The 24,662-nt window shown below is 33.2% G+C and overlaps 2 protein-coding genes, 1 long non-coding RNA gene and 1 pseudogene across 8 annotated transcripts; 2 read left to right on the top strand and 2 right to left on the bottom strand.

Annotated features, from left to right (window-relative positions):
- The window catches only part of LOC104710200, a 7,335-nt pseudogene extending 4,792 nt beyond the window's left edge, over positions 1-2,543 (top strand).
- Positions 8,004-10,048, bottom strand: LOC104710198. Its single transcript, XM_010426758.1, has 3 exons — positions 9,421-10,048; positions 8,514-8,703; positions 8,004-8,376 (listed from the first exon to the last, which is right to left on the bottom strand). The coding sequence occupies exons 1-3, from the start codon at positions 9,966-9,968 to the stop codon at positions 8,182-8,184; spliced, it is 933 nt and encodes a 310-aa protein (XP_010425060.1). The 5' UTR covers positions 9,969-10,048; the 3' UTR covers positions 8,004-8,181.
- Positions 10,434-12,928, bottom strand: LOC104710196 (F-box/kelch-repeat protein SKIP11-like). 2 transcript variants are annotated; one of them, XM_010426756.2, is made up of 2 exons: positions 12,700-12,928; positions 10,434-12,566 (listed from the first exon to the last, which is right to left on the bottom strand). In XM_010426756.2, exon 2 carries the CDS (start codon positions 12,224-12,226, stop codon positions 10,814-10,816), a length of 1,413 nt encoding a protein of 470 aa, XP_010425058.1. In that variant the 5' UTR covers positions 12,227-12,566; positions 12,700-12,928; the 3' UTR covers positions 10,434-10,813. The 2 variants fall into 2 exon arrangements, with proteins under 2 accessions (XP_010425058.1, XP_010425059.1); XM_010426757.2 differs by having other exon boundaries at positions 10,434-12,563.
- On the top strand, positions 17,468-20,620 carry LOC104710195. 5 transcript variants are annotated; one of them, XR_754933.1, is made up of 9 exons: positions 17,468-17,578; positions 17,834-17,931; positions 18,015-18,086; positions 18,189-18,273; positions 18,435-18,561; positions 18,712-18,812; positions 18,961-19,085; positions 19,723-19,729; positions 19,828-20,620. It is a non-coding gene; the product is annotated as an uncharacterized LOC104710195 (long non-coding RNA). The 5 variants fall into 5 exon arrangements; XR_754931.1 differs by lacking the exon at positions 19,723-19,729; XR_754930.1 differs by having other exon boundaries at positions 19,723-20,620.

Genomic DNA, 24,662 nt, shown 5'->3' with positions numbered 1-24,662 from the left:
GACGAATATGTTTTCCTAGCTGACAAGCATGACATAAACCAGAAATATCTGTTTGAGAACAATCAAATAAACCAGAGGAAGACAAAATGCGGAAAACGGAGTGGCCGGGATGGCCTAAGCGACGGTGCCAAGTAGAAGCAGACGCGGTAGCAACGAGGGCATGAGGAGACGATGGAAGGGATGGGGACGTGACGGAGTAGAGCGGACCAGCACTATCACATCGGATGAGAGGGGTCCGAGTGCGAAGATCCTTAACAAGAAAACCATAAGGGTCAAATTCAACAGTACAAGCGTTATCAACCGTAAATTGACGAACCGAAACAAGATTTTTTAAAATTCGAGGACACAGAAGAACATTCTTAAGATGAAGAGGACGAGAAGCAGAGGGAAAAAGAGTGCTACCCGAAGCAGTGACAGGGAGAAGAGAACCATTACCGACAGTAACACGAGGTAGAGAATTAGGAGAAGAAGAGGAGAGAGTAGAGAGAGTACCAGGATGGGAGGTGAGGTGAGCTGTTGCCGCAGAGTCCATATACCAACGAGCATCCGCAGGATCCGTAAGAGTCATGGTGTTGAATGCGCCGGCAAGAGCAGTGGGTATGATATCTGTCGAAGGCGTGGAAGGGGAATGTTGTGTGAGATACGCAGAGCCATGCGGTGATGGAGCAGAGCCGAGAATGCCGGAAGAAGGACGAGACGGCATGGAAAAGTGAGGCGATGATGGGGGAGGACGATGCGAAGTAGATGAAGGAGACCACGTAGGCATGTTGGGCCATGTAGGCATGTTGGGCCATTGGGGAAACATGGGCCATTGATTTGGTTGAGGCCATGGCCAAGTAGGTTGCTGAGAAGGCCAAGACCCGTTATTCCAATTGCCACCGCCACGACCTTTGTTATTGTTGGAGTTACGACCACCACGGTTGCCTCGATTGGTGCGACCCCCACTGCGATTGGGTTGGTGAGAGGAGGAGGAGGACGCCGAGCGGGAATCATATTGGTAGGGTGAGGTAGCAAGGAGAACCTGAGGAGATGATGCATTGTCTACATGTGACGGATCAGGACGACGGAGAGTTTTGAGACGATCTTCCTCATCTTTGAGCATGGATCTAGCATCATTAAAAGAGCAAGGAGGAGATCGATGTTTAATGACATTAATAATATTATCAAATTTAGAACTCAACCCATTGAGAAGATGTCGAACAAGCGCACGATCCGTGACAGGGGCATTGACGTTTGCAAGAAGATCAGAGAGAGACTTCATTTTCTGACAATATTCATGAACAGAGAGATCACCGATCTGGAGATTGCGAAGCTCATTCTCAAGTTGAATAGCACGAGCCTCCTTGTTGTCTCGAAAGAGATTCTCGATGGTGGTCCAGAGGTCACAAGCGGTGCACTTCGTCTTCAAGACAGTCTTAAGGAGAGATTCAGAGATCGTTCCATAGATCCACATTTTGATGGTACCATCGACTTGTGACCAGAGAGTGTCCGTTGGACCGGAGGGAGTGGATGTGCCGTCGAGGTGGCCAAGAACGTTGAAACTATGGCAATGAGTTTCGAACAATTCTCGCCATATGTCGTAGTTCATCTGATGCATATCCAAAATAATAGGAATATGAGCCTTGATCTGGGTGAGATTTAAGGAGCGATCAGAAACAGAGGAAACAGGAGTAGGAGCCGCCATTGTTGGGGAAAGAAAGAAATGAAAAAAAAAAAAAAAAGAGGAGGACGTAAAAGAAGAAGAAATGAAAAACAGAGGAAGACGTAAAAGAAGAAGAAACAGAGAAGAAGAGGAGCGTGTNTTTTTTTTTTTTTTTTTTTTTTATTATAAGAGAGAAAGAAGAGGCGGCTGATTAGAGCACTAGCTCTGATACCATGTTTGATTAGGTCTAATCCAATCGATGATCGGTATCATTGTATTGACAAGATTATATATGTATTCCTATTCTAATATATATGGGATGGTATTGAGCTCGAAGGAGTACCAGAAGACGAAGATGTCGAGCCTCCGTTCCGAAGGACGGATGGAATAATACTTCACTTTTCTCACGGCTGTCATATGAAATTTGAGACCAATGGAGTTAACAAAGAAAACAAGTTTTGTCAAGCTTGTGTCCTTCCAACTAACGAGGAGAATTTTTATGTATGTGTGGAGGAATGTGACTTCATTCTACACGAAACATGTGCGAATGCTCCGCGGAAGAAGGTTCATCCATTACATCCTCATCCAATTGAACAAAAGGTTGTCCATGAAAATCATGTGTTCGGATGTGGTGCTTGTATGCGTAAGAGCAGTGGTTTCGGATATGTGTGTACCGTCCAGGATTGTGACTATATGCTAGATGTAGTGTGTGCCTCGGTTTCTGAGCCGTTTGATTATCAAGGCCATCAACACCCTTTATTTCTAGCTTTAGACCCCAAAGAAACGACAATATGCCACATTTGCAAGTTTACGGGAGTTAAGAAGGTATTAAACTGCATTGAATGTGATTTTGTTATATGTTTTAAGTGCGCTACGTTACCATACATGGTAAGGTATAAGCATGATGAGCATCATCTCACATTTTGTCATGGAGATGAGGCAAGTGGCTCAGACGATTGGTGTGAGTTATGCGAGGGCAAATTAGCAATCGGAGGAAAAGAAGGGTTCTACAAGTGCAACGATTGCTCTACCACGCTTCATATTAACTGCTTAGTTGGCCCCGATCCATATATGAAGCCTTATCAAACTTTCCGAATGGATGGAGGTGAGGTACATTTTCACCGCAACAATTCTGCAACCAAGCCAATTTGCAGAAAATGCAAAATCCGTTGTCCGTATCCAATATATTTGGAAATCATAAATCATATGATCACTTCTTTTCTATGTGCCTTTAAACATCCAAACACCGTAACGTAGGGAAACCCTTACAGTACACGACCATACAACATTGAGTTATATTGTAACTAACAAGACTTGTTTTAATACGTATTTTTTGGTCTTTCTCGTTGAGTGTACGTACGTTCATGGTTGTCCAACATTGTTTGTTTGCGTTTCAAATAATATTTAAAGCATCCTATCCTACTATATTAATTGGGAACTACAAATATGAAACTAACCTTAAATGTGTAAAAAAATTACATTCAATTGCCATTAGAAATTTTTAACTAAGCTTAATTAATTAATTTAAATAAATGTAATTAACTAAAAATAAAAAATAAAACTCACAGATCAAATATTAAAAAATCTAAAAAAATAAAAAAAAAATTCTCTCTCTAATAAATTATGGACAAAATTAGTAAATATTTTTTTTTAAAAAAAATATAAACCAATCAGTTTTAAAAACTAAGATTTTATATCCAAGTATACAATATAATTATATTTAATAACTAAATTTGAAGATTTCAAATTATGATTCTCCTATCATCTTTATTTTATTTTATTTACAAATTGTTTGGAATTTTCATATAATACTTATCATTAATAAAATGCAGAATTTTTTCTGCATATGTTGTGATTTGAATTTTTAAAAACGAAGATATATCACTCAATCTATGAAAAATGTGTGTTTTAATTTCCACATTGGCGGGTTGGTAAAACTAAATTTATATAGATGATAAATTATAATTTTTAGTTTCTCACAATTATAATAATAAAATTACTATTTTATATTTCACAAAATAATGCTGCAAATACAACAAACAAACAATAGAAAACTGAAATAATACGTCAAAAAAAAAATACTATAATATTCTAAAATAATAAGTATTCAAATAGACTAATAGATTTACAGAATAATTAATAATAAATATTATTTCAAACAAAATAATATTTTTTTAAAAATATAATAATAACTTTAATTATTATATTATAATTTTTTTTAAATGTTGACCCGTGCTTTAAGCACGGGATATCTCCTAGTTTAGTAGAACAGAGCAGTCAGTTCTGTGGATTTTCAAAGTCTTAACTCTTAAAGGTTTTAGTAGCAACGTGTTTTGTTTTTGTTCTTAAACTACTCCCTAATCGCAATTTTCAACTCATCAAAGCCAATACAATCAATCTTCGACCCTATCAAGTCTCATGCATACTCTCACTCATGTGATTATATCAAAAATTTTAAAAAACAATATTTTGTTCTTAATTCAAGTTGTGAATATTTTAACAATCTAACAAACATTTTGACACAGATTTGAAATGATTTTCATGAACTCCTCCAATAGTCTTCTACCGCCGCTTCAAAGTAGGGAGGCTGCCAGTTTCTTCTTTGAAAGGCTGAGTTGACACATCCGATAAAGCTGTGAGCCTAGAAACACTTTCTTTCCCTTTTCTCGCATTTGGACCGATCACTTCGATCATGTATCTCCACCCATCAATCGGTCTTCTCCTACTGAATATGTGTTGCTTTATAAAACTCGCTATCTGCATGCAAATCAATCAGAAATTTCAAGAACATAATGAAGAAATCTAGAAGAAAGTCTCAAGCTTTTGAATCGTTTCTATTGGGAGATATCAGACTTTATGTGAGAGCAGATTTGATGTCTCAAGCTTTTGAATCGTTTCTATTGAAAGAGATCACACTTTTAGTTTATACTTTGTATGTTTTCTCATTTCAAATTCAGACCACTTTGTGTTGTGTTGTTGCTATAGACAACAATATATGAAACATAAAATCTTACGTGCATAAAGAAAATGCCCAAATCATGTATATATATAATAATAATATAAATCGTTTCCGTATGGATATTTTGTTCCTTTTTTGCATTTTTTAAAGAGCAGATGAAGCAACATACCATTATACCATGATGGCCAGAACACATATACTTGATAGTACTACTAGATTTTAACCACTAGATACACCATAGAGCGGTGTTTTTTAACTAAAAGTTTTGAATTTTAAATTATACTTATTATATTCTTTTAGTTTTAAAATTGTTTAATTGTACTTTGATTGTTAATTTTATGACTTAACATGTGGTATATCAATTTATGTAACTAAATTTTTAAATTGTAAGTTGTATTTTGTTATTATTTTTTAGTTTTATTTAGTGTTTAAGATTGTACAATTATATTTTGATTAGTAATTCTATGACTTAACCCGCAGAATACCACATGACAATTTATTTTTTACATAAACATAATGCAATCAACTTTAGATATGTCTAATATTCAAAATAATGACATGATGATGGCATAACATTGTCTGATCAAAATAATGACATGATGATAGCATAACATCTAAGAGCGATGCCACGTGAGCGGACGATAGCATCAACAAATTTGAAAGCAGCCTTACAAGTGCACCCAAAGGTGAGGAGTGTATGATCGTCCAGTGATGGTAGAAGGACCTGAAATTAAAAAAAAAAGTTTGAAGAACTTATAATCTGGTAATGAAATCTCACAAACAGATGGAAAAGAGTTAGAATTTTTTTATTTTTGATCCGTTACCTTTTTCAAAAAATTCTTAATGCTATCAAGAATCTTTTTGTTTGATTCGCGTCTTCCTGCCATTTTCGATTCTATAGGGGAGTCAAATAGATGAGTGAAAGAAAAAAAAAAGAAATATACACAAAGAAGATCATCTAGAGTTTGGAAACAAACCATCAGCAAGTTTTTTAAAAACATCATTATAGTATATAAAATATTAAGATTATAGTAGAATTTAGAGAAATTTATTATTATACTAAAATATTTACTATCAATTTTGTATTTTCCTAATATGTACAAAATTACTATCGTTATATGAATATAAACCCGAATATTTAAAACAATGATTAATGAGTAATTATTATTTCCTATAATAGAGAATCGTGTAACAAATACAAACAAGTTACTATTTTTTTTTTCAGAACAAGTTACTATTTATATGAAAAAAATCTTTCATAAACATATATATATATCATAATTATCATAATTTGTTAGCATAATAAATAACAAATTTTTGTGGTAATTTTTACATATTAATGCTCTTATATATATATTGAAATATTAATTGCTTGCTCGATGGATCTAAATTTTAATAACCAACCAACCAACCAACTAAGATCATACTTCGTGTGTCAAAACTTAAAACCAAGCCCATTAAATTGAAACAGATATGATAATCAAAACAAATTGAATGGGTTGTGTGACTTGACACAATCCCTAAAAGATTAACAACATTATTATTTGTTCTGTATTTCTCTCAAAGTCAATAAAAGAATTTGAATTTGATCATTAGAATTCGTGTGACTTTAAATGGATCATCTAAAATTGAGTCTTTGGCGACCGATGTTTGTTGTTGTGTGTGCATGTGACCCATATTCGCGTAAAGCAGGAGGATTCTCAAATAAAATGTCGTTGTTTTGATATAAATAACAAGAAAAAATTAAATGAGAACGTAAAAAGAGAATAGGCTGCGACTATACAGAGATTATAATTTTCTTAGAATAAGACGAGGGTTATATCGTCTTTCATTCATGAAAAAGAACAATACTTGGGTTCACCCTCTCCATTCACCCCCTTATAAAATAAGGAAATAAAATCTGTATACATTATTATAAAATTAAAAAATTTAAACCGCTCTTTAATTCACTCAAACCGACACATATAAAATCTAAACTCTAACCATCTCATTTGTGAACCCAAACCGATATATAATTTCGTTCTACTTGTAAAATCTAAACCCTAACCATCTCATTTGTGAACCCAAACCGACATATAATTTCGTTCTAATTGTGAAATCTAAACCCTAACATCTCATTTGTGAACCCAAACCGACATATAATTTTGTTCTACTTGTAAAATCTAAACCCTAACCATCTCATTTGTGAACCCAAACCGACATATAATTTCGTTCTAATTGTAAAATCTAAACCCTAACCACCTCATTTGTAAACCCAAACCGACATATAATTTCGTTTTAATTGTAAAATCTAAATCATAACCACTTCATTTGTAAACCCAAACCGACATATAATTTTATTTTAATTTTAAAAATCTAAACCAAACCAATATTTAACTTTCCTTAATTAAAAGTATACAGAATTTGTTTCCTTAATTTGGTTTGCTTTTTAATTTAATTTTGATTTATTTTTTAAATGAAATATTAGATGGAAGATTCTGATTGGCTGAAAGAAGAGGAGGTGAATGGAGAAGTTCACCCCTAGGGGTGAACCTAAGGGGGGTGTATTCAACTTGATATTTTAAGTGATTTGTGTAAAAGTTACAAATCCTATGTTATTCAATCATGGATTTTAAAAACTCTCCTGAAATTCACTGTTATTGAACTGATGATTTAAAAATCTACTTTAAAATCCACTGTTATTCAAAACAGTTTGTGGATTTGGATTTTAATAAGTTTTAGAGATTCTGGAGGATTTGAGAGGATTTGTTTAGTTAAAAATACAGAAATCCAAATCTCATGGTTTTAGGTGGGATTTGAAAGAATTTTCCTATAAATCATATCAACTTCCCTAAAATCTACAGAAATTCCAAATTTACTAAATCCCATCAAATCCTCCAAAATCATTGTTTCAATACACCCCCTAAGTATTTTTCCATGAAAAATGTATGAGAAAAGAAAAATTATTGACACCAAAGCCCAAACATCAGAATCGGGAGCAATGATTTAGCAACAATAATCACCACCTTATCGCTTGGATGCCATAAATACCCAAATCCGAGTAACCACAGTTTTCTTCGAAAGAGTAAGACCAACCGGGAAGAAGATCATCTACAAGCTTCTTTATTTTCGATTGTTTGACATGCGTCTTGATAATACCTTCAAAAATAGGTTTATTAACCCTATACCATTTTCTAAATCCATTTCAGTGACTGAAAAATATTGAACCCGTGAAACCTTATGCTGTCTCTTTGACAACACTTCCGAAAAAGCATTCTCTTCCGAGTTGCTAGACAAAATTTCAGACGAGTCTCCCTTAAACAAAGCCTATACTCAAACACATTTCTTTACAGTGTATTAATACCATAACAAAGCTAACGAATTTGACGAATAGACAGAATGTGGCATTCCGTCTTTTGATCATTGGCGACGAGCATGTTAAACTTATTTTAATAAACATATCCGATGGTACAAAATATTCAAGTAATTAAACTGACTAACCTGTTCGAGCAAAATTACAAAAAAGAAATTCTCACAATTGTTGTAGCTATCACTGTGACACAGATTTGAAATGATTTTCATGAACTCCTCTAATAGTCTTCTACCGCCGCTTCAAAGTAGTGAGGCTGCCCGTTTCTTCTTTGAAAGGCTGAGTTGACACATCCGATAAAGCTGGGAGCCTAGAAACACTTCCTTTCCCTTTTCTCGCATTTGGACCGATCACTTCGATCATGTATCTCCACCCATCAATCGGTCTTCTTCTACTGAATATGTGTTGCTTTATAAAACTCGCTATCTGCATGCACATCAATCAGAAAATTCAAGAGCATGGTGAAGAAATCTAAAAGAAAGTCTCAAGCATTTGAATCGTTTCTATTGGAAGTGATGAGACCAATGGGATCTCATTTGTATGAAGATTTGGTGTGGTGGTACCTGAAATTTGCAGAAGGCAGTCCGACGATCAAATTCTTGGAGAAGTATGTCTTCTTCTCTTTGTGACATTTCCCAGAGATTTCCATCTTGTTCCTTTGCTGTTGATTCCCAACCATCAGGCTTGTTCTTCATTTCAGATCCACTCGAAACCTCCAATTTGTCAAAATCATGGTCTACCGAGTCGAAAATCCTGAATGTTTTTAACCATCAAAAGATCAAAAATCGCCAACAACAAGTCAACCAATCGTCCAAACACCATCTTATATTATATAGATAACAAAGCATCCCAAGATAATTGAAACACCAAGATATCCCTATAGCAAAATCTCTCTAACCGTTTAATATGAAACTTAAATAAACATACTTGATAGATTGTACACAAGAAAATCACAATCATTATTCAGGTCTTAGCTAAAAGTCTAAAACATGAATCACAGATTTCCAAAACATAAGCATGTAAGTCAAATTAACCAGAATTCCCAATAGCAGTCTCTCTAACGTTTGTTGTGAAACTCTTAGTACAATAATGAACATGCCAGAGAGATTGTACACAAGCAAATTCACAAATCCTGTTGAGGGATTCAGCTAAAACATTAATCACAGGTCTTCAAACATAAGCCATGTAAAATGATGATACTCTAAACGAACATAAGCTATAGAAGATTATCACAAGCAAAACACAAATCCGGTTCACGGATCTAGCTAAAACCTTAATCACAGAGCTTCAACCCTAAGCTTGTAAGGTAAAGCTTCAATCAAATCAACAGAAACCATCCTCAGAGCAATCTATAACTTTTAAATAGAACCATTTCAAGGATCAGCTAAACCACAGCCCTAGTAGTGAAGTGAAACGAGACTGATCAAACAAAAAACCCTAGAAATTAGGGGAAAAATCAGAAAACATTACTCAGAGCAACTATCAAGAAGCCGATCAATATCATCAGCTCCACCACCAGATCCAGAATCACCCAGTTTAGCTTCTTCCAATTTCTCAATCTCCTTAACCCACAAAGAAGCATGAACTCTTTGCTTCTTCAACCTATAGTCTTTCTTCATCGTCGCCAAACTATAAAGCGATGATGATGATGATGATTCTCCTCCATCATCATCAATCTTCACTTCTCTCTTCTCCGCTTTACCACTCTTCCCTCTCCTCTCGTCCCAATGCTCATTCATATCCTCCACGAACGCCTTCGCTTCCACATCGGTTTCTTCGATCTTCGCCGTCGAATCGAAGTTCACGTCTTTCTCCCATGGAGCTCGGCTCTTATCCGTGAGATCATCTGGCAGCCAAGCTGATTCCCAAGCGTCGTTCCATTTGTCTTCATCGTTTCGTGATTTCGTTGACATCAGATTGACGAGAATCGACGGGAGATTCGAACTTAAATGCGAAGAAATTGGATTTGCGGTGGTACTTCTTGTGATCAATCCTACTACACGATGAAGAGACTTCATCTTCTTCTTCCTCAGTTACGAAAATGGAAGAACAAAGCGAAGCGAGGATCAATGGCGTTTAGATTAGCATATCTCCCATAAACCCCAGCGAGATATTTAAGAGAAAAATGGGCCTTTACATTATAGGCCCAATTTAATAGTTGGGCTTTTCTTTAAAAACATCACTTTTTTTTTTTTTTTGCGTTGTTCTTATTGATATGACAAAAGAATGTGTAACTTGTAAGCTAGAGATGGAGATATCTTAGAGGACACAACTAGAAAGACATAACATTTGCCCCTCCTTACCCCAACAAAAAAACAAAAGTGACGCTTTCTTTTTTCTTGGTCGTCATAAAAATGAATGACAAACACTTAAGAAACCAACGTTGTAAAAGTAAAGTGAATCTAAACGATTCGACCTGTAAAAATAAATAAAAGGAAAGGTAAAGCAGAACAAAAATAGAAAAAGTAAGAACTATGAACAAAGGACCAAAAGATGGCTAGATTATTAGAAAGAAAGAAAAAAAAACATATTTGATTAAAATCACATACAACATTGTTAACCAGATCTGGCAAACTCTAAAAAAGCTTTCAACTTTTAACGAACTTATTGTAACCTGTTTCAGTTTTCTTTTTCTTTTTCTTTTTTGGAATCCACTTTTTCTGGTCTCTAAACAATACAGGGATGATTGTATTCAAATCGAAAAATTTGTAAGGAAAGAAAATAAGGAAGAAGAAGAAGCATAAAGGTTGGAGCTTGGGGACCTTCAACAATGGAGTCTTTCTTTTGACTGACTTGTGAGCTAACCCATCAACAAGAATCTGGAGGGTATTCAAATGGACAGTATTATAATTTGTGAGTTGTTTCAGCAACCCATCACCGCGCAATTGTACACGAAGTTGGGAGAATGTTTCCTGTCAAGCAATGTCCAATGTGGTGGACCGCCTTCACTCGGTATCCAAGAATTCAGCTCTATGAACCCACCTCCCGAGTACTTCGGTCCACCTATAACGATCAACCGCTCTCCACAAGCTCTGAAAGCAAGTCCCCATCCGTTAACCGAGCCAGCTCTTTCAGGCAATCTTCCAATAGTGAACCATTTCTTAGTCTCCTTATCATACTTCCTCACTTCCATATCAGCATGATCAGCAGCATACAATTGGTCATTTACAACAGCAACAAGAGGAGGTGCTTCTGCCGCTGGTGACATATCAGCTTGATCAGCACGGCTTCTTGGAGGCGACAAGTCAGGGACTTGAGTCCATTTCTTGGTCTCCAGATCATATTCTTCACCGCAGGTCAAGACTTTCGAATCAGCACCACCGATTCCTCCAATCACATAGAACTTCCCGTCCATGAAAACTCCCGAACACATCTTCCTCGGTTTGTACATCCTCGGAAGAGTTACCCAGGTCTGAAGCTCAGAATTATACAACTCGGCAAAATCAAGAATCTTTCCCTGGGAGTCACAACCACCAGCGAATATAGCAATCTCTCCAAGGCTCGCGGATCCAAACAAACACCTAGGAGAGTTCATCTTCATACCAGAAGACCAAGAATTAGTCAGAAGGCTGTATCTGTATATTACATGAGAAGAAAAATCATCTTTTCCTAAGACAAGCAGGTCTGTCCCAACGGCCAGAGACTCCTTATCGGTACACATGAAGGTAACACTGGAAGGCATTGTTGGCAACTGCATCCACTTTCTCTCGACAGGATCGAACGCAACCCATTCCAAGAGCTGGCATGAGAAGTAAACCCAATGCTCAACAAACCCGTTCTGTCTCCTTAATCCATAAATCTCTCCAGTCTTCACCAAAGAACGGAAGTTCCGGTTCACAGAAGCAATTGAACCGTAATCAGACCTGGAGCAGCGGATCAAACAGTCTATGGAGTTGTCCCGACCAATCTCATTGATAAGAGAATGCGAATCAGATGAATCACCACCGTTTTCATTAGAATCAGATTGCTCTTGCTCCTGCCTCGATGATGAGCCGTCACCATTCACAGCATCTGCTTGCTCTTCCCCACTCAACGAATAGTCAGAAGAATCGCTATCGTACTTAATCGAGAAACCCATTAACTTAAGTGATTTGGTGTGTCTAATCTCACCAACAACCTCCTCCAAAGCTCGTTTACCATTAACGAGCTTAGTCTCAGAGACGACATCATCATCATCTGGATACATGTAAGACTTAGACCACTTGGATTCAGAAAGACGAGAGCTTGAGAAAACCCTTGAACTCAAACACGAATCTGGTGATCGATCTTCCAACATATCTCTTCCAACAATTTTGGCTCTTTAGATGATGATATGAAATCAGATCAATCCCGGAACCCGAATCAACAAGTCTTCAAATTTCGAATCCAAAACCATTCGTGATGGATTCAGATTGTAGAAGAATTGAATCCAAATCACCTAATTCAAAAATCAGTTCAGCAAGAACAAATCAACACACACACCCCCAAACACACGTAAAGTTTCCACCTTTACAAGATCCAGATCTCCAGATTCCAACCAATTTCACACAAAAAGAGAGGGGAAGACAAGAAAAAACCAAACCCGGAAACTCAAATCATCTTCTTCGATCCCCCGATCTGGTTCATGAATCCATCTGCTGAAGAAGAAAAAAAAAAAAAAAAAATTGATACTTTTTAAGATTAAACAAAAGAGGTTTGGTTTGGTTTGGTTGATTAATTAAACAGATTATAATAATTACGAAACAGAGATTGGAGGAAGAGAGGACTTACGAGATTTGGGATAGAAGAAGAAGATAGGAGAATTATAATAATTATAAATTATATAAAAGCTTTGAAAAAGAGCAGTTTCTGTTCTTCGCGTTTTCTTTCTTTCTTCTTCTTTCTCTCTATCGTCTCTTTTGATTCGCTCTGCGAATCAGAGTGAAGCTTTGGTTTCTCAGAGAGCTTCTCAAAGTTAAAAATCTTTGGGAGGAACAATTCTCTATTTTTCTCTCTCTTGTTTATTCCTCTTTTGTTAACTTTTTTTTCAATTTTAATATGCAAATTTTTTAAATGCAGTCAAATTTAATTTAATATTTTAATATTTTAATATATATTTAAAAACGGAACTGAATTAAATTAAATTATATAATATTTATTTAGTTCCTTTTTCATCAACCAATTATAAAAGTTGAAAAAAGAATAAAATACTAATTAGAGAACTAAAACTACTATGTCAATTATATTAGTTTTGGTTTTTCTTTTTCTTTTCCAAAACTTAGATGATTTGCTTTGGTTAGCTGTCAAAAAACTTTTAATTTTATTTTTGGGGTTAAAGAACAAAGAAAAGAGTTAGATTTGGTTTTTAATATCTTCTAAAAAGTAAAATCAGGAGACCTAAACGATTAGCCACCTTTAAATTACTACTTTTAATTTTTTTGTTTAGTTAGTAGAAAAGGCTTAATCTCCCCTTTAGTGACGTTTTTGGTCCAATTTGGTTTTTTAAAATAGTGATGAAGACGTTTTGATTCTGGATAATTGAAAAAAAAACACAAAAACATATATATTGATGGAAATAAATTGGATTGTGTGTATGTGTTAGCAGAATGAGGAAATCGGGAAAAAGAAACAATCTACTTTTCAGCGTTGAATGCAGATGGTTCAGAGTACTTCAGCTGTTAAATTTCAGTGGTCAAAAGGAATTTAATTTACTTGCAGAAGAAAAACAAAAAAAAAAGTTGTTTTACAAAATCCCACGTCATTGAATTTTATTATCTTTATATCTATTTCACATCCTTTATATCATGAAAGTACATTATATTTTCATACAAATTGACAAATGCTTGTATACGATCAGAATCATAATATAACTGATAAATACATAGAAAATAAATGTCAGTGACAAAAGGAAGTACCATTTCTTCTTTTACAAACAAAAAAAAAAGTACAATTTTTTCTATATCCAAATGTATTTGCATTATATTTGACGATTGTTGTTATATGGATATAGTCGGAAGCTTTTAACTATAAATTGTTATGATCAGAAATATATTATTTTTAAGATTACCGATTAATGACGTAATTAAACATGATGACGGAAAAAAACAGAAAAAAAGACCGTTATCAACTACCTAAACAAACAAAACGGTAGATAACTAACTTTTTTTGTTTGTTATTATTGGATCATAACTGACCGGCCCATTAGCCAAATCCTTATATTTATATTTTGAAGACATATATATTTATTAATTTAAAATTATAGAGTTGTATGATATTTTAATTATTTTAGCTTATAAATTTGGTTTTTTATTTTTATTATTTATTATTTTATAGTCAAATTTACTACTAAATAACATATTATTTTGATCCTCATTACAATATTTATACCATTATTTTTGTCAATTTTTTCAAAAAAATATATTTTAAAACTATTTTCTCCACAAAAGCTGAAAATTATTAACTATCTTAATTTAATGTGATACTATTGTTTTAAAAATCAGTATTTTATACCTTTTATATGACTATTTAGTTGATTAAAAATTGTCGTGGCATTTTAATTTCGACCAAATCGATTATCAAACAATAAGAAGTGTTTTTGTTTACACAATAGATTAATTTATTTTTATAATTTTCGTATAGAAATTGGTAGCTAGATATGAATCTTTTTATTCAAATGTTGTATTCCACAATTAACATCAGATATTTAACCTTTATATTACCTAGAAACAAATACAACGGGGATAACCAAAAATATTATCCTCAGGTATTTAATTAGCTGACTCTAAACCCTTTCCAAACTTAAAAGGTTACTAGCATTTTATGTGGTTCCATTAAACAACAATTTTAGTAGTACTATTTTGTTTTAACGAGTTTATTTACAGCATATTGTACGGGAAAGAGAATATTTGTTTCAGACTCACTGGAACAAAGCTAAGGGGATGTTAGAGGAATACGAGAAAGCTGGCGACGAGCAATCTAGGGGCCATGAAACACGTGCCTACGCACGTGAGGCTGTCTATATATTACATTATCATGTTACAATTATCATGTTTTTAGTTTTTACATGTTTCTAAGTCTTTTTATTATTACTATTTCGTCACCAGGTACCATTTTACTGGTTGGTTCGTTAATATAGCAGAATTTGTAAAATTATTTGATTCCAACTCCTGATTATGCTCCGTCAATTATAAGTTTAATTAGTATATAAATAAATATAAACACTTTAGGTTGCGCCGAAAGATTCTACCGTGCACTAATGGCCACTATTATCCAATGAAGAATGGGCACGTGTGAGTTGTCTGTGTGTGTAAGTCTTAATATGTCCATGTGAATTGTGAAGTATTATTGGACGGTGCTAAAGTGATTTTACGACTAATCTTAAAGATCCATCTTTAAACCAATCATCTCAATTTTTCTATTTACTATTGCTAGTCTATCCTTACTAAATTTCTCGTTAGTTATATAACTTTATATCATGAACTTAAAATCATATTGTCCCATGACATAGAGAACTGAAAAAAACTATTATGCGACAATACCAAAACCATGATGTCGAGAACAAATACCAACTATAGATTATTTTTGTTCTTGTGGTTGATCTTTATATACACACCCATCATTAACTAAAAACTATCTTTAAAATATTGTATTGAGCATTTGCGATAATCAACGAGTTTGATATAGAGAGAAAAAAAAAAGAAGAATTAATGTATTTATGACAAGACGACATATTCATTTTTTTTTAACAAGTTACAGTTTTCAGTTTATGTTATCTATTTTGGAGATAGTTTCACAAATCTAATGAGTTTAGAGTTAGATTTAAGGTTTCATAGTTTCACAAATCTATTTTTTAAACTTATAAATTTATCAGTCTTCTTTTGCTTATAGCTAGATGTAACTAAACATCATGTTTGTGCACCATATTTCTTGTGTTTTTTTTTTTTGTGGATTTCCATATTGTTTCCTTTTTACATAGGCTAATAACATTTTCAGTTTTAACATCTTAGCTGATCGCACAAAGAGCAAGACCATCTTAAACTATATATTAAATCACACAAGAACGTCTAAGAAAAAACAGATTTACGTTAAGATTATTTTCAAAAAAAAATTACAAACCAATATATGAACAAATCGGATTCGGACCCAAAAAAACAAACAAGATGATGTAATTTTTGTTGTTGTTGGGACAATTAAGGTGTTTCTTCTAGTTGCTTTTTAGATTTCCACTTTTTAAATGATTTAATGAAGTGAGTGGATATAAGAGTTCGTAAAAGAGCTGTCTCCACGTGACGTGATTCTTTTTAATTTCTTCACGTTCTTCCCACATTTCTATATCTATCTTTCAATTCGATGGTTACATTCTCATCTCTCAACATATGTATAATGACCATTATTTATATAAATTAACTTTAAACAGTTATACGTGAAAGCCCCATCCTTACGTATCTGTTAATCACAACTATCACCTATCGACAGAGAAAGACAAAATTGCCAACCAATCACTATTAATTGTTAGAAACACTATTTATTTAAATAACGCATATCTCTTTTTATTTTTTTTACAATATAGTATTTTTTATAAAGTATAAATTTTTGGATCTGTGGTTTGAGAAACGACGAATGAGTTATTTTTAGGCGTCAGCCATTCGACGCGCTCGGCGTTAAGGAGATGACGTGTTAAGTTATGGTACATATGTTTTTTTCTTCTCTTTGTTTTGGTCGTCATAGCCGCCGCGTTCAACACGTGCTCTTTGTAAAATGTACTTAATTACTAGTAGTAGTTTCATACTTACTAATCTTTAATTAACTTTTTTTTTCTTTAATTAACTTATTGATTAAACCTTTGATATATTTCCAATAACCCGAATCCGAAACCAACATTTGATAATAATGTTATTGCACAATATCATCACTCCCCAAGAAGAGCAGAGAAGATAGGGTAGCAAGGGAAGCTATATCATTTGAAAATTATGCTCCTAAGCTTTATTCTATAAAGCCTATTTGGTTAAATAATATAAGAGTTTAAGATGCAAATTGTAAGAACTTTGGTTAATGAATAGTTGATGTTGAGCCAAACAAAAAAAAGAGTAGAGAAGATTAAACTGAAGGTGTAAGGTTTAAAGTTTTTGGAGAAACCAAGTCAACGCTATCAAATTTTGTTTTGTGGTAAATTAGAAAGTAGTATGTTTTGTAATTAAGCTTCAGATTTTGGGAACAAACCCAAACACACATGCTATGTATACATAAGCAAGCAGTTATCCCTACTATTATTTTGAAACACAGTTTATGGACTAAACCTTTGTTTTGTAAGAAATTAAAAGAGTACGCCATTGGAGTTATAACCAAATATTCGATTTTTTTAAAGGGTAACGACGAAATTCCACACCCCCTCTAAACGGATAAACACGCGGGTCGAAATAACCCGGTAATCTAACCCGGTTTTATGTTATAATCTCAGTCGTTCATTGCCTAATTTTTTTAAAATCCTGACCGTATATTTTGAGATCTTTTTAATCTTAGTCGTCCATTACTCTGTCAATATTAAAATAAGAAACAAAACCCTAACCCGAAATTTCTTTTTCTCTGTCGCCTCTCTCTCCTTTAGCAGAAGAGTGGACGATGATGTTCTGGGATTGAGCTTCACCAAGGAGAAAGCAAAGGCAGCAAAGCAGTACGTAAAGATATCGACACTCTCTCTTTCTTTTTTTCTCCCTAATTGCTTCTTATTCTATTGTACGTCCACTAATAGATATGTAAGATCTATTTTGATTTCAAGTCATTGTTTGGGCGAAACTAGATCTTTTGAGCTTGATTCTCTCTCAATTTGAAAGGATAGTATGTTTGATTTTGAAACGATTAGGATGAGTATGATTTGTGATATTGTCGTTTGTTCATTGGATGTAGTTTTTTTATGATGATGATACAGGAGATTTCTTGCTATTTTGATCTGGAGCTTGGGAAAATCAAGACTAAACGTTTTGCTGCAAGAGAGTGTAATGGTGGACGACATGATTGGCACAACAGGTGAGTTATAAGTCTGTATCTTCTGCATATAAATTTGTAAACACTCTCCGTTCTGCTTAGATACTTATGTTTAAACATATTAGGAACCATAAGCAAAGGTGCGGCTCTGTCACTTATGCTTAAAGATAGCTTACGGATCTGATCCTCATACTGTGGTAAGTGTAATCTTATTGGCTTAGTGTTTGTAAACGTTTTGTTCGTAAAATTCATTTGTTTAACTTAAAAGAAGATATGAAAGTTTTATTTATGATGTTTAGGAACAGGAAGAGGTAGGTCAAAAACTTTATCCCAAACAAAAAGCGGGTCTTCTACTAATGTTTTTGATGAAGTTTGGAATCAATGGTGAGTATTGGATCTGTTGATGATGAAATTCAGTTAGTGATGTGAATTTCTTTAAGTTCGTTAGTCTTGGAAAGATTGATCGAATGAATAGTTATCATCATAATCACTTAAGATATTCCCCCACATTCTCACTATATTTGATGCTTTGTTCCTTTGAATAGGAAAAGCATGCGTTTTAAGAACTCAGTTTCGGATATGTTGATTTGGAGGTGATAGCTATACAACAGGTCAAGAGTTCAATTAAAGAGAGGTGTTGACATTGTTGTTAGAATCCTTGGTCGTATGAAGGTACGTTTCTCTCTCTCTCTCTCTCTTCTTATGCAAACATAAAAAATTGTAATTTAAAATTTTTAAATTTTGGTTGATATATGCATTTCTCCACTGAACGTCTTATATATGCTAAGTTGAGGTTCTCTTTTTACTTGCTGGTGGCTGTAGTGGATGCTTCAAATTCCTGGGGTAACCAGTTACATGGGATCCATTGGAAATGATAAATACAAAGAGGCAATGAAGAAGGATGTACAACAGCTGGTGTCAATGTAAGTTGATTCTCTGGTGTTTTTTTTTATTATTTGAGTCCATGTACAGCAGGTGGTTGGTTTCTCTATGAGGATAGTATAAAGTTATCGGTTATAGTAAAATTTCGTAATAACAGTAAATTAAGATGACATATGTTTTTTTTGTCAGGTTCACCATCATGAAGATGAGTCGTCATCAACCGGAACTTGCGGTATTTATGTTGTTAATGGAGAAAAATCTTTTCAATGGTCTTGGAAAACCAGCAGAAAAATTGAAATGATGCACTACGCTAAGTGAGTTTATTTTTGGTTGTTTTAAAAGTTATTGTAAGTTTGAAGCAATAATAGGTTGTTTGGTCTTAAAGTTAAGCTTAGATAGTAGCTATATTGTGCCTCTAAGATTAACCGCTGAACTCAAGATCAGAGATGATACTTCTCTATTCTGTTTTCCATATTATCCGCTCTGTACCTCAAAATTAGAATTTTAGTAATTTAGTCAGTTTTGTTTTCTAGAATTTTAAATGAGCTTTACCTTTATCAAAATTTTTTGAGATTTCCAACTGATGAAAGTATCATTAGCTTATCGATCTTGTGGTCACCGAGAGGTTTGCTCTACATGTGTCGTTCGTCTCCGTTTCGTCCTTAGGGATCCTATATGTTGTATCTGTAAGACCGAGTCTCCTATCTTCTTCGTCACCAAGGGTGATTAATCACTGTTTACTCTTCAATTGTATCTATGTTACCAATGTTATCGCAATTATCTTTTATTTTCATCTAATAATATAAAACTTTGGCTGAGATTATTTCTTCTATTACAATTACTTAAATAGTGAAGAACTTTTTGTAAATTTTTCAACTTTGTCTAACTCAATAGTTCATCTATGTCTCCCACTGAATTGCTGATAAGGGATTTTATGATTACAATTTGCAGGCATTGGGTGATTATACAAGGACAAAAAATGATTCTCCACATTGCTCTTCATTTGAAGTTACTGTTCTTTAACCATTTTTTTTCCTTATGATTATTCTCTTTCAGGTAAACTGTGTGACTGTGTTTCCCAGAAGTTTAGAAACGGATCATAGAGAGATGATGAATAACTCGGTGCTGCTTTGATTTATCTCAAGAGATTTTAGTTACTGTATAAGCTCTGTTTTGCAATGGGATAGTTTGGAGGCGCTTGTGAAATTGTGGAAGAGAAGGATGATGAAGTAAGATTGCCAAAACATTCCGGGAGATATGGTAAATCTGTTATGGGATCATCGAGTAAAGATTCGGAGCGGAAGCCGCGAGAGTATCATGGCTCTCTTGAGTATGACATTGATAAGCTTTTTCAGTCTATTTCTGTGAAACCATCATCAACGAGGTTGATGAGTTCTTCTTTCCATCTTTGGAATGTTACTGTCAATCGGTGGGATGTGTTTTAGTCTTGATGATGTGAATAAGGATTTCTTCTTAGTCTAATGCAAGACTATTGTTGCTGGCCTAGAAGTTTTGTAGTGAATCATAGTTAGTTAAGGGGATAAAGGTGTAAAGCTGAGCTAGGTGAAAGTGTCACGGTATTGGTTGGCGATTAGGTCAGATGACTAAGCATATGTACTGTAAAAATTTCAATCTTTGATAAATTGCAGGCGATGGAAGGAAACAAACACATGAAGAGCATTGCCTGTTTGTTGAATCCTTTTTTACTTTATATGCTTAGCTTGAGCATAATGTTACGCATAAACTCTCTTCTTTTTCTGTAATTCCTAAGGTCCGATTGTACTTTCATTTACTTTGTACTCTATGTAGCTTTGAACCAAAAAGAACTTGATTATTTATTATTATCACACGTTACGAAGTGTTACGATTGTACTTTCGTTTAAGTACAATGTACTCTCTTCTTGACATGTAACATATGTTTTTTATGTATTATTTTCTAGCTCTAAATATATCTAATAAATTAGAAAGAGTGATTTATTCATATGTAAGCGGTATGAAGCAGACATACTATTTACTCACGCGAACGCATGACATATTTCATATTTGACATATTTAACAGTTTTACCTTGAGGCTTGAGCCACTTTAAAATGTACATTTTGGGGAAAATTAGAATGTATGTAGAAATCTTATCCCACATGTCAATCTTTTAAAATGTTTAAATCATTTAATTTGCATAAAAACGACAAAATTTCAGCCTATGCAAGTATATTAGAGGATACGAAATGCAACGGAAATGGACGGGATGAGACGTGAAGAGATGGGACAAGACGTGTTTCCTATTCCAAAATCTAACTAAAATCAAAGTGAAATATGATATTCTAATTTAACAGCTCTAAGCAAACTATGAAAGATATTTTGATTAGTTTGAAAATATATAAGTAAATCACTTAACATTTTTAACAAACACGGGATGTGTTTGGTTTTTAGGGATATCATAAAAACACTAAATAATTTCAACCATAATCGAATCAAAAGATTTAAAAAACACTAAATAATTCCAACTGAAATCGAATCAAAAGACGGATTGAAAATCTTTAATCATAAGATTAATTTTTTCTTACAAATATACTCTTAATATAATCAGAAACATATTAATGTTTATGCACATAATTTCATATCAGAACATGTAAATAAAATTATGATTAAAATTTCAGTCTATTTGTGGAATTGCGATGAGAAATAGGGGAGAAATGACAGAAATGGGTAATTCATATAATAGAAAACATTGTACTTAAACGATTTTTAAAAAATAGTTGAGTATATTTCATGTAAAGAACTACTTTGAGACTGGTATTTTGAAAATATTTTGAGATTTTTTGAGAATTAGAATTTCTACTAACTATATAAATTAAACATTCAAATGGAAATACATGTATTTTGTCTAAATTTCTTAGCTAAAATTCAATAATAACATTATTTTATGGGTAATTATTTAAAAGAGAATGGTTATGGGACATAAAATTTCTAACGGGATGGATCGGGACGGGATGGGATGGGATGGGACTGGACAAGATTTAACACCCTGTAACAAGATTATTTCAACATTTTCAACAAACATGAGTTGTGCTTGATTAGTATGAATGTATTGTAAGAAAATTTATATTTTCAGCTGATGAAAATGATGATAATGTTTATTTTCGGTATTGATTGTGGTATTCTACATATACACTAAAATATTGAAAACACCGTAAAAGAATGGCCAACTAATTTTTATGGAAAATACTAATATTATACAATTAAAAATTTTAAAGGGTTTATTATTTAACTTAATATATGTTTTATCACTGTTTTTGAAGTAATTTAATTTACTAATTAAGTACATATACTTTAAGAAACAATAATTAAATTTTGAGAAAAAATCCGGTCTATTTATAGTAGTAAGACAATAAATAATATAGATAAACTGAAACGGGTAAGTCGAATAATGAAAAAAAAAAAAATTGAACATTTTTTTAAAGGGACATAAATTTTGGATAAAAGTATGAAATAAAAAATATAGGTAGATAAATTCAAAGGTCAAGCTTTCACTAATTTGGATAAGGATTGACTATGCAACATGTGATTAACCACTTTGGAACGAGCACATAGAAAATTTTGGTATTTTTGAAAACAAGTATATAGTTTTTGAAATTATATTTTTTTTGGATAATTTCAACTAACTAAAAAACCTAAGGGGGGTGTATTCAAACCATGATTTTGGAGAATTTGATGGGATTTAGGAAATTTAGAATTTTGATAGATTTTAGGGAAATTCATATGATTTTCTGTAAAATTCTTTCAAATCCCACCTAAAACCATGAGATTTGGATTTCTGTATTTTTAACTAAACAAATCTTACAGAATCCTCCAGAATCCTAAAAATTATTAAAATCCTAATCCACAAAACTGTTTTCAATAACAGTGGATTTTAAAGTAGATTTTTAAATCATCAGTTCAATAACAAGAGATTTTAATGAATTTTAAAGTAGATTTTTAAATCATCAGTTTAATAACAGTGGATTTTAATAGACTTTTTAAAATTCATGATTGAATAACATAGAATTTGTAAATTTCACACAAATCACTTAAAATGTCAAGTTGAATACACCCCCTAATAATCAATGGAGAACTCTGGTATCCCGTCTAAATTTCTTACCCAATCTCTTTTAATAAATATTGTCTAACGAGAAATTATTTAAAAGAGAAAAAACATAAGACAAAAAAAAAGCTGATGGATACAGGATGAGACGAGAGACGGGATGAGACGAGATAGGACGAAAGGAGATAAAACGGGACACCAGGAGATGGGTTGGGACGGGACGTGTTTCCTGTTCCAAACTAAATACGTCTAAGTTTAAATTTTAATAATTTACAAGAAAAATAGCGTACATGTGCTATAACGTCCGGGTTAATATAATTCTTAGTCATTTTACGAATTTAAAATTTATATTAAAATGTTTTGTCCAGTCATCTGTGCCAGAGGTAATCAGACAGATGTATACGATGTGAAGTAGAGGATAGAGATTAGAGGTAATTAGATATGAATGGAAGGGAGTATGTGTCACAGTCAATATCGTGCTCACTTAAATTAAATGTCAAAAATAAGTACATAGTACCAATAATTTGTTGAAAATGTGTAATAATCTGAATATAACTAATACAGTATTATTAATTTCAAATTATAATAAACATATTAGCCCGTGCAGTAGCACGGGTTACTACCTAGTATCTTCATGAAATTAACAACATTAATAGTGTTGTTTTAAAATTGATAGATTAATTTTTATGTCATGTTACGAAACCGAAAAACCTAAGACGTGGGTTCGATATTTTGTTATAAAATATGTCAAGATATCTTATAATTTTGATGAATTATTTGAATGATTGATCTATGTATTATTTACGACCAACCTACTTTTATATTTAACTAGGTTGAGTCTCGTGCGTTGCACGAGATTATTATATTAATTTGTTTTCTGGTTAAAAGTCATTAAGAATAAATTAATTTTTTTTTAAAAATTTCGAGAGACTTTACAATTTGAAGATCGTACCAATAAAGTTTATTTGTATCGAGAAACTTTGTTTTTTTTGTTAAAAGTTATTNAGAGCTTGTTAGAGGTATAACCCTACTTTATTATATTAGTATATAATAAAGTAGGTTTACACCCTCTAAGAAGCTCTATCTATCTTCCACGTGGCACCTCTGAATCTTCTGTTTTTTTTTCTAATGTTTTTCATGTTTAAGTCAATCAGTAATGGACTGTAAATGGTTAATGGGCCACATAATTTTCTCGACTTCTCAAAGAGAATTCAGAAGTGCCACGTGGCAGATAGATAGAGCTTGTTAGAGGTATAACCCTACTTTATTATATTAGTATATAATAAAGTAGGTTTACACCCTCTAAGAAGCTCTATCTATCTTCCACGTGGCACCTCTGAATCTTCTGTTTTTTTTTCTAATGTTTTTCATGTTTAAGTCAATCAGTAATGGACTGTAAATGGTTAATGGGCCACATAATTTTCTCGACTTCTCAAAGAGAATTCAGAAGTGCCACGTGGCAGATAGATAGAGCTTGTTAGAGGTATAACCCTACTTTATTATATTAGTATATAATAAAGTAGGTTTACACCCTCTAAGAAGCTCTATCTATCTTCCACGTGGCACCTCTGAATCTTCTGTTTTTTTTTCTAATGTTTTTCATGTTTAAGTCAATCAGTAATGGACTGTAAATGGTTAATGGGCCACATAATTTTCTCGACTTCTCAAAGAGAATTCAGAAGTGCCACGTGGCAGATAGATAGAGCTTGTTAGAGGTATAACCCTACTTTATTATATTAGTATATAATAAAGTAGGTTTACACCCTCTAAGAAGCTCTATCTATCTTCCACGTGGCACCTCTGAATCTTCTG

This window comes from Camelina sativa, chromosome 9, assembly GCF_000633955.1.
Source record: "Camelina sativa cultivar DH55 chromosome 9, Cs, whole genome shotgun sequence".
Lineage (NCBI taxonomy): Eukaryota > Viridiplantae > Streptophyta > Magnoliopsida > Brassicales > Brassicaceae > Camelina > Camelina sativa.
Note: the sequence above shows the minus strand (reverse complement) of the source record. Positions and strands in the feature narration are given on the sequence as shown.

Excerpts from the sequence above, each read along its gene's own strand:
- LOC104710198 (XM_010426758.1), bottom strand. The coding sequence starts at position 9,968 with ATGAAGTCTCTTCATCGTGTAGTAGGATTGATCACAAGAAGTACCACC. Across the intron at positions 8,704-9,420 it reads CTTCTTGATAGTTGCTCTGA|GATTTTCGACTCGGTAGACC; the intron begins GTAATGTTTTCT and ends AAAAACATTCAG. Across the intron at positions 8,377-8,513 it reads CTGCCTTCTGCAAATTTCAG|ATAGCGAGTTTTATAAAGCA; the intron begins GTACCACCACAC and ends ATGTGCATGCAG.
- LOC104710196 (XM_010426756.2), bottom strand. The coding sequence starts at position 12,226 with ATGTTGGAAGATCGATCACCAGATTCGTGTTTGAGTTCAAGGGTTTTC.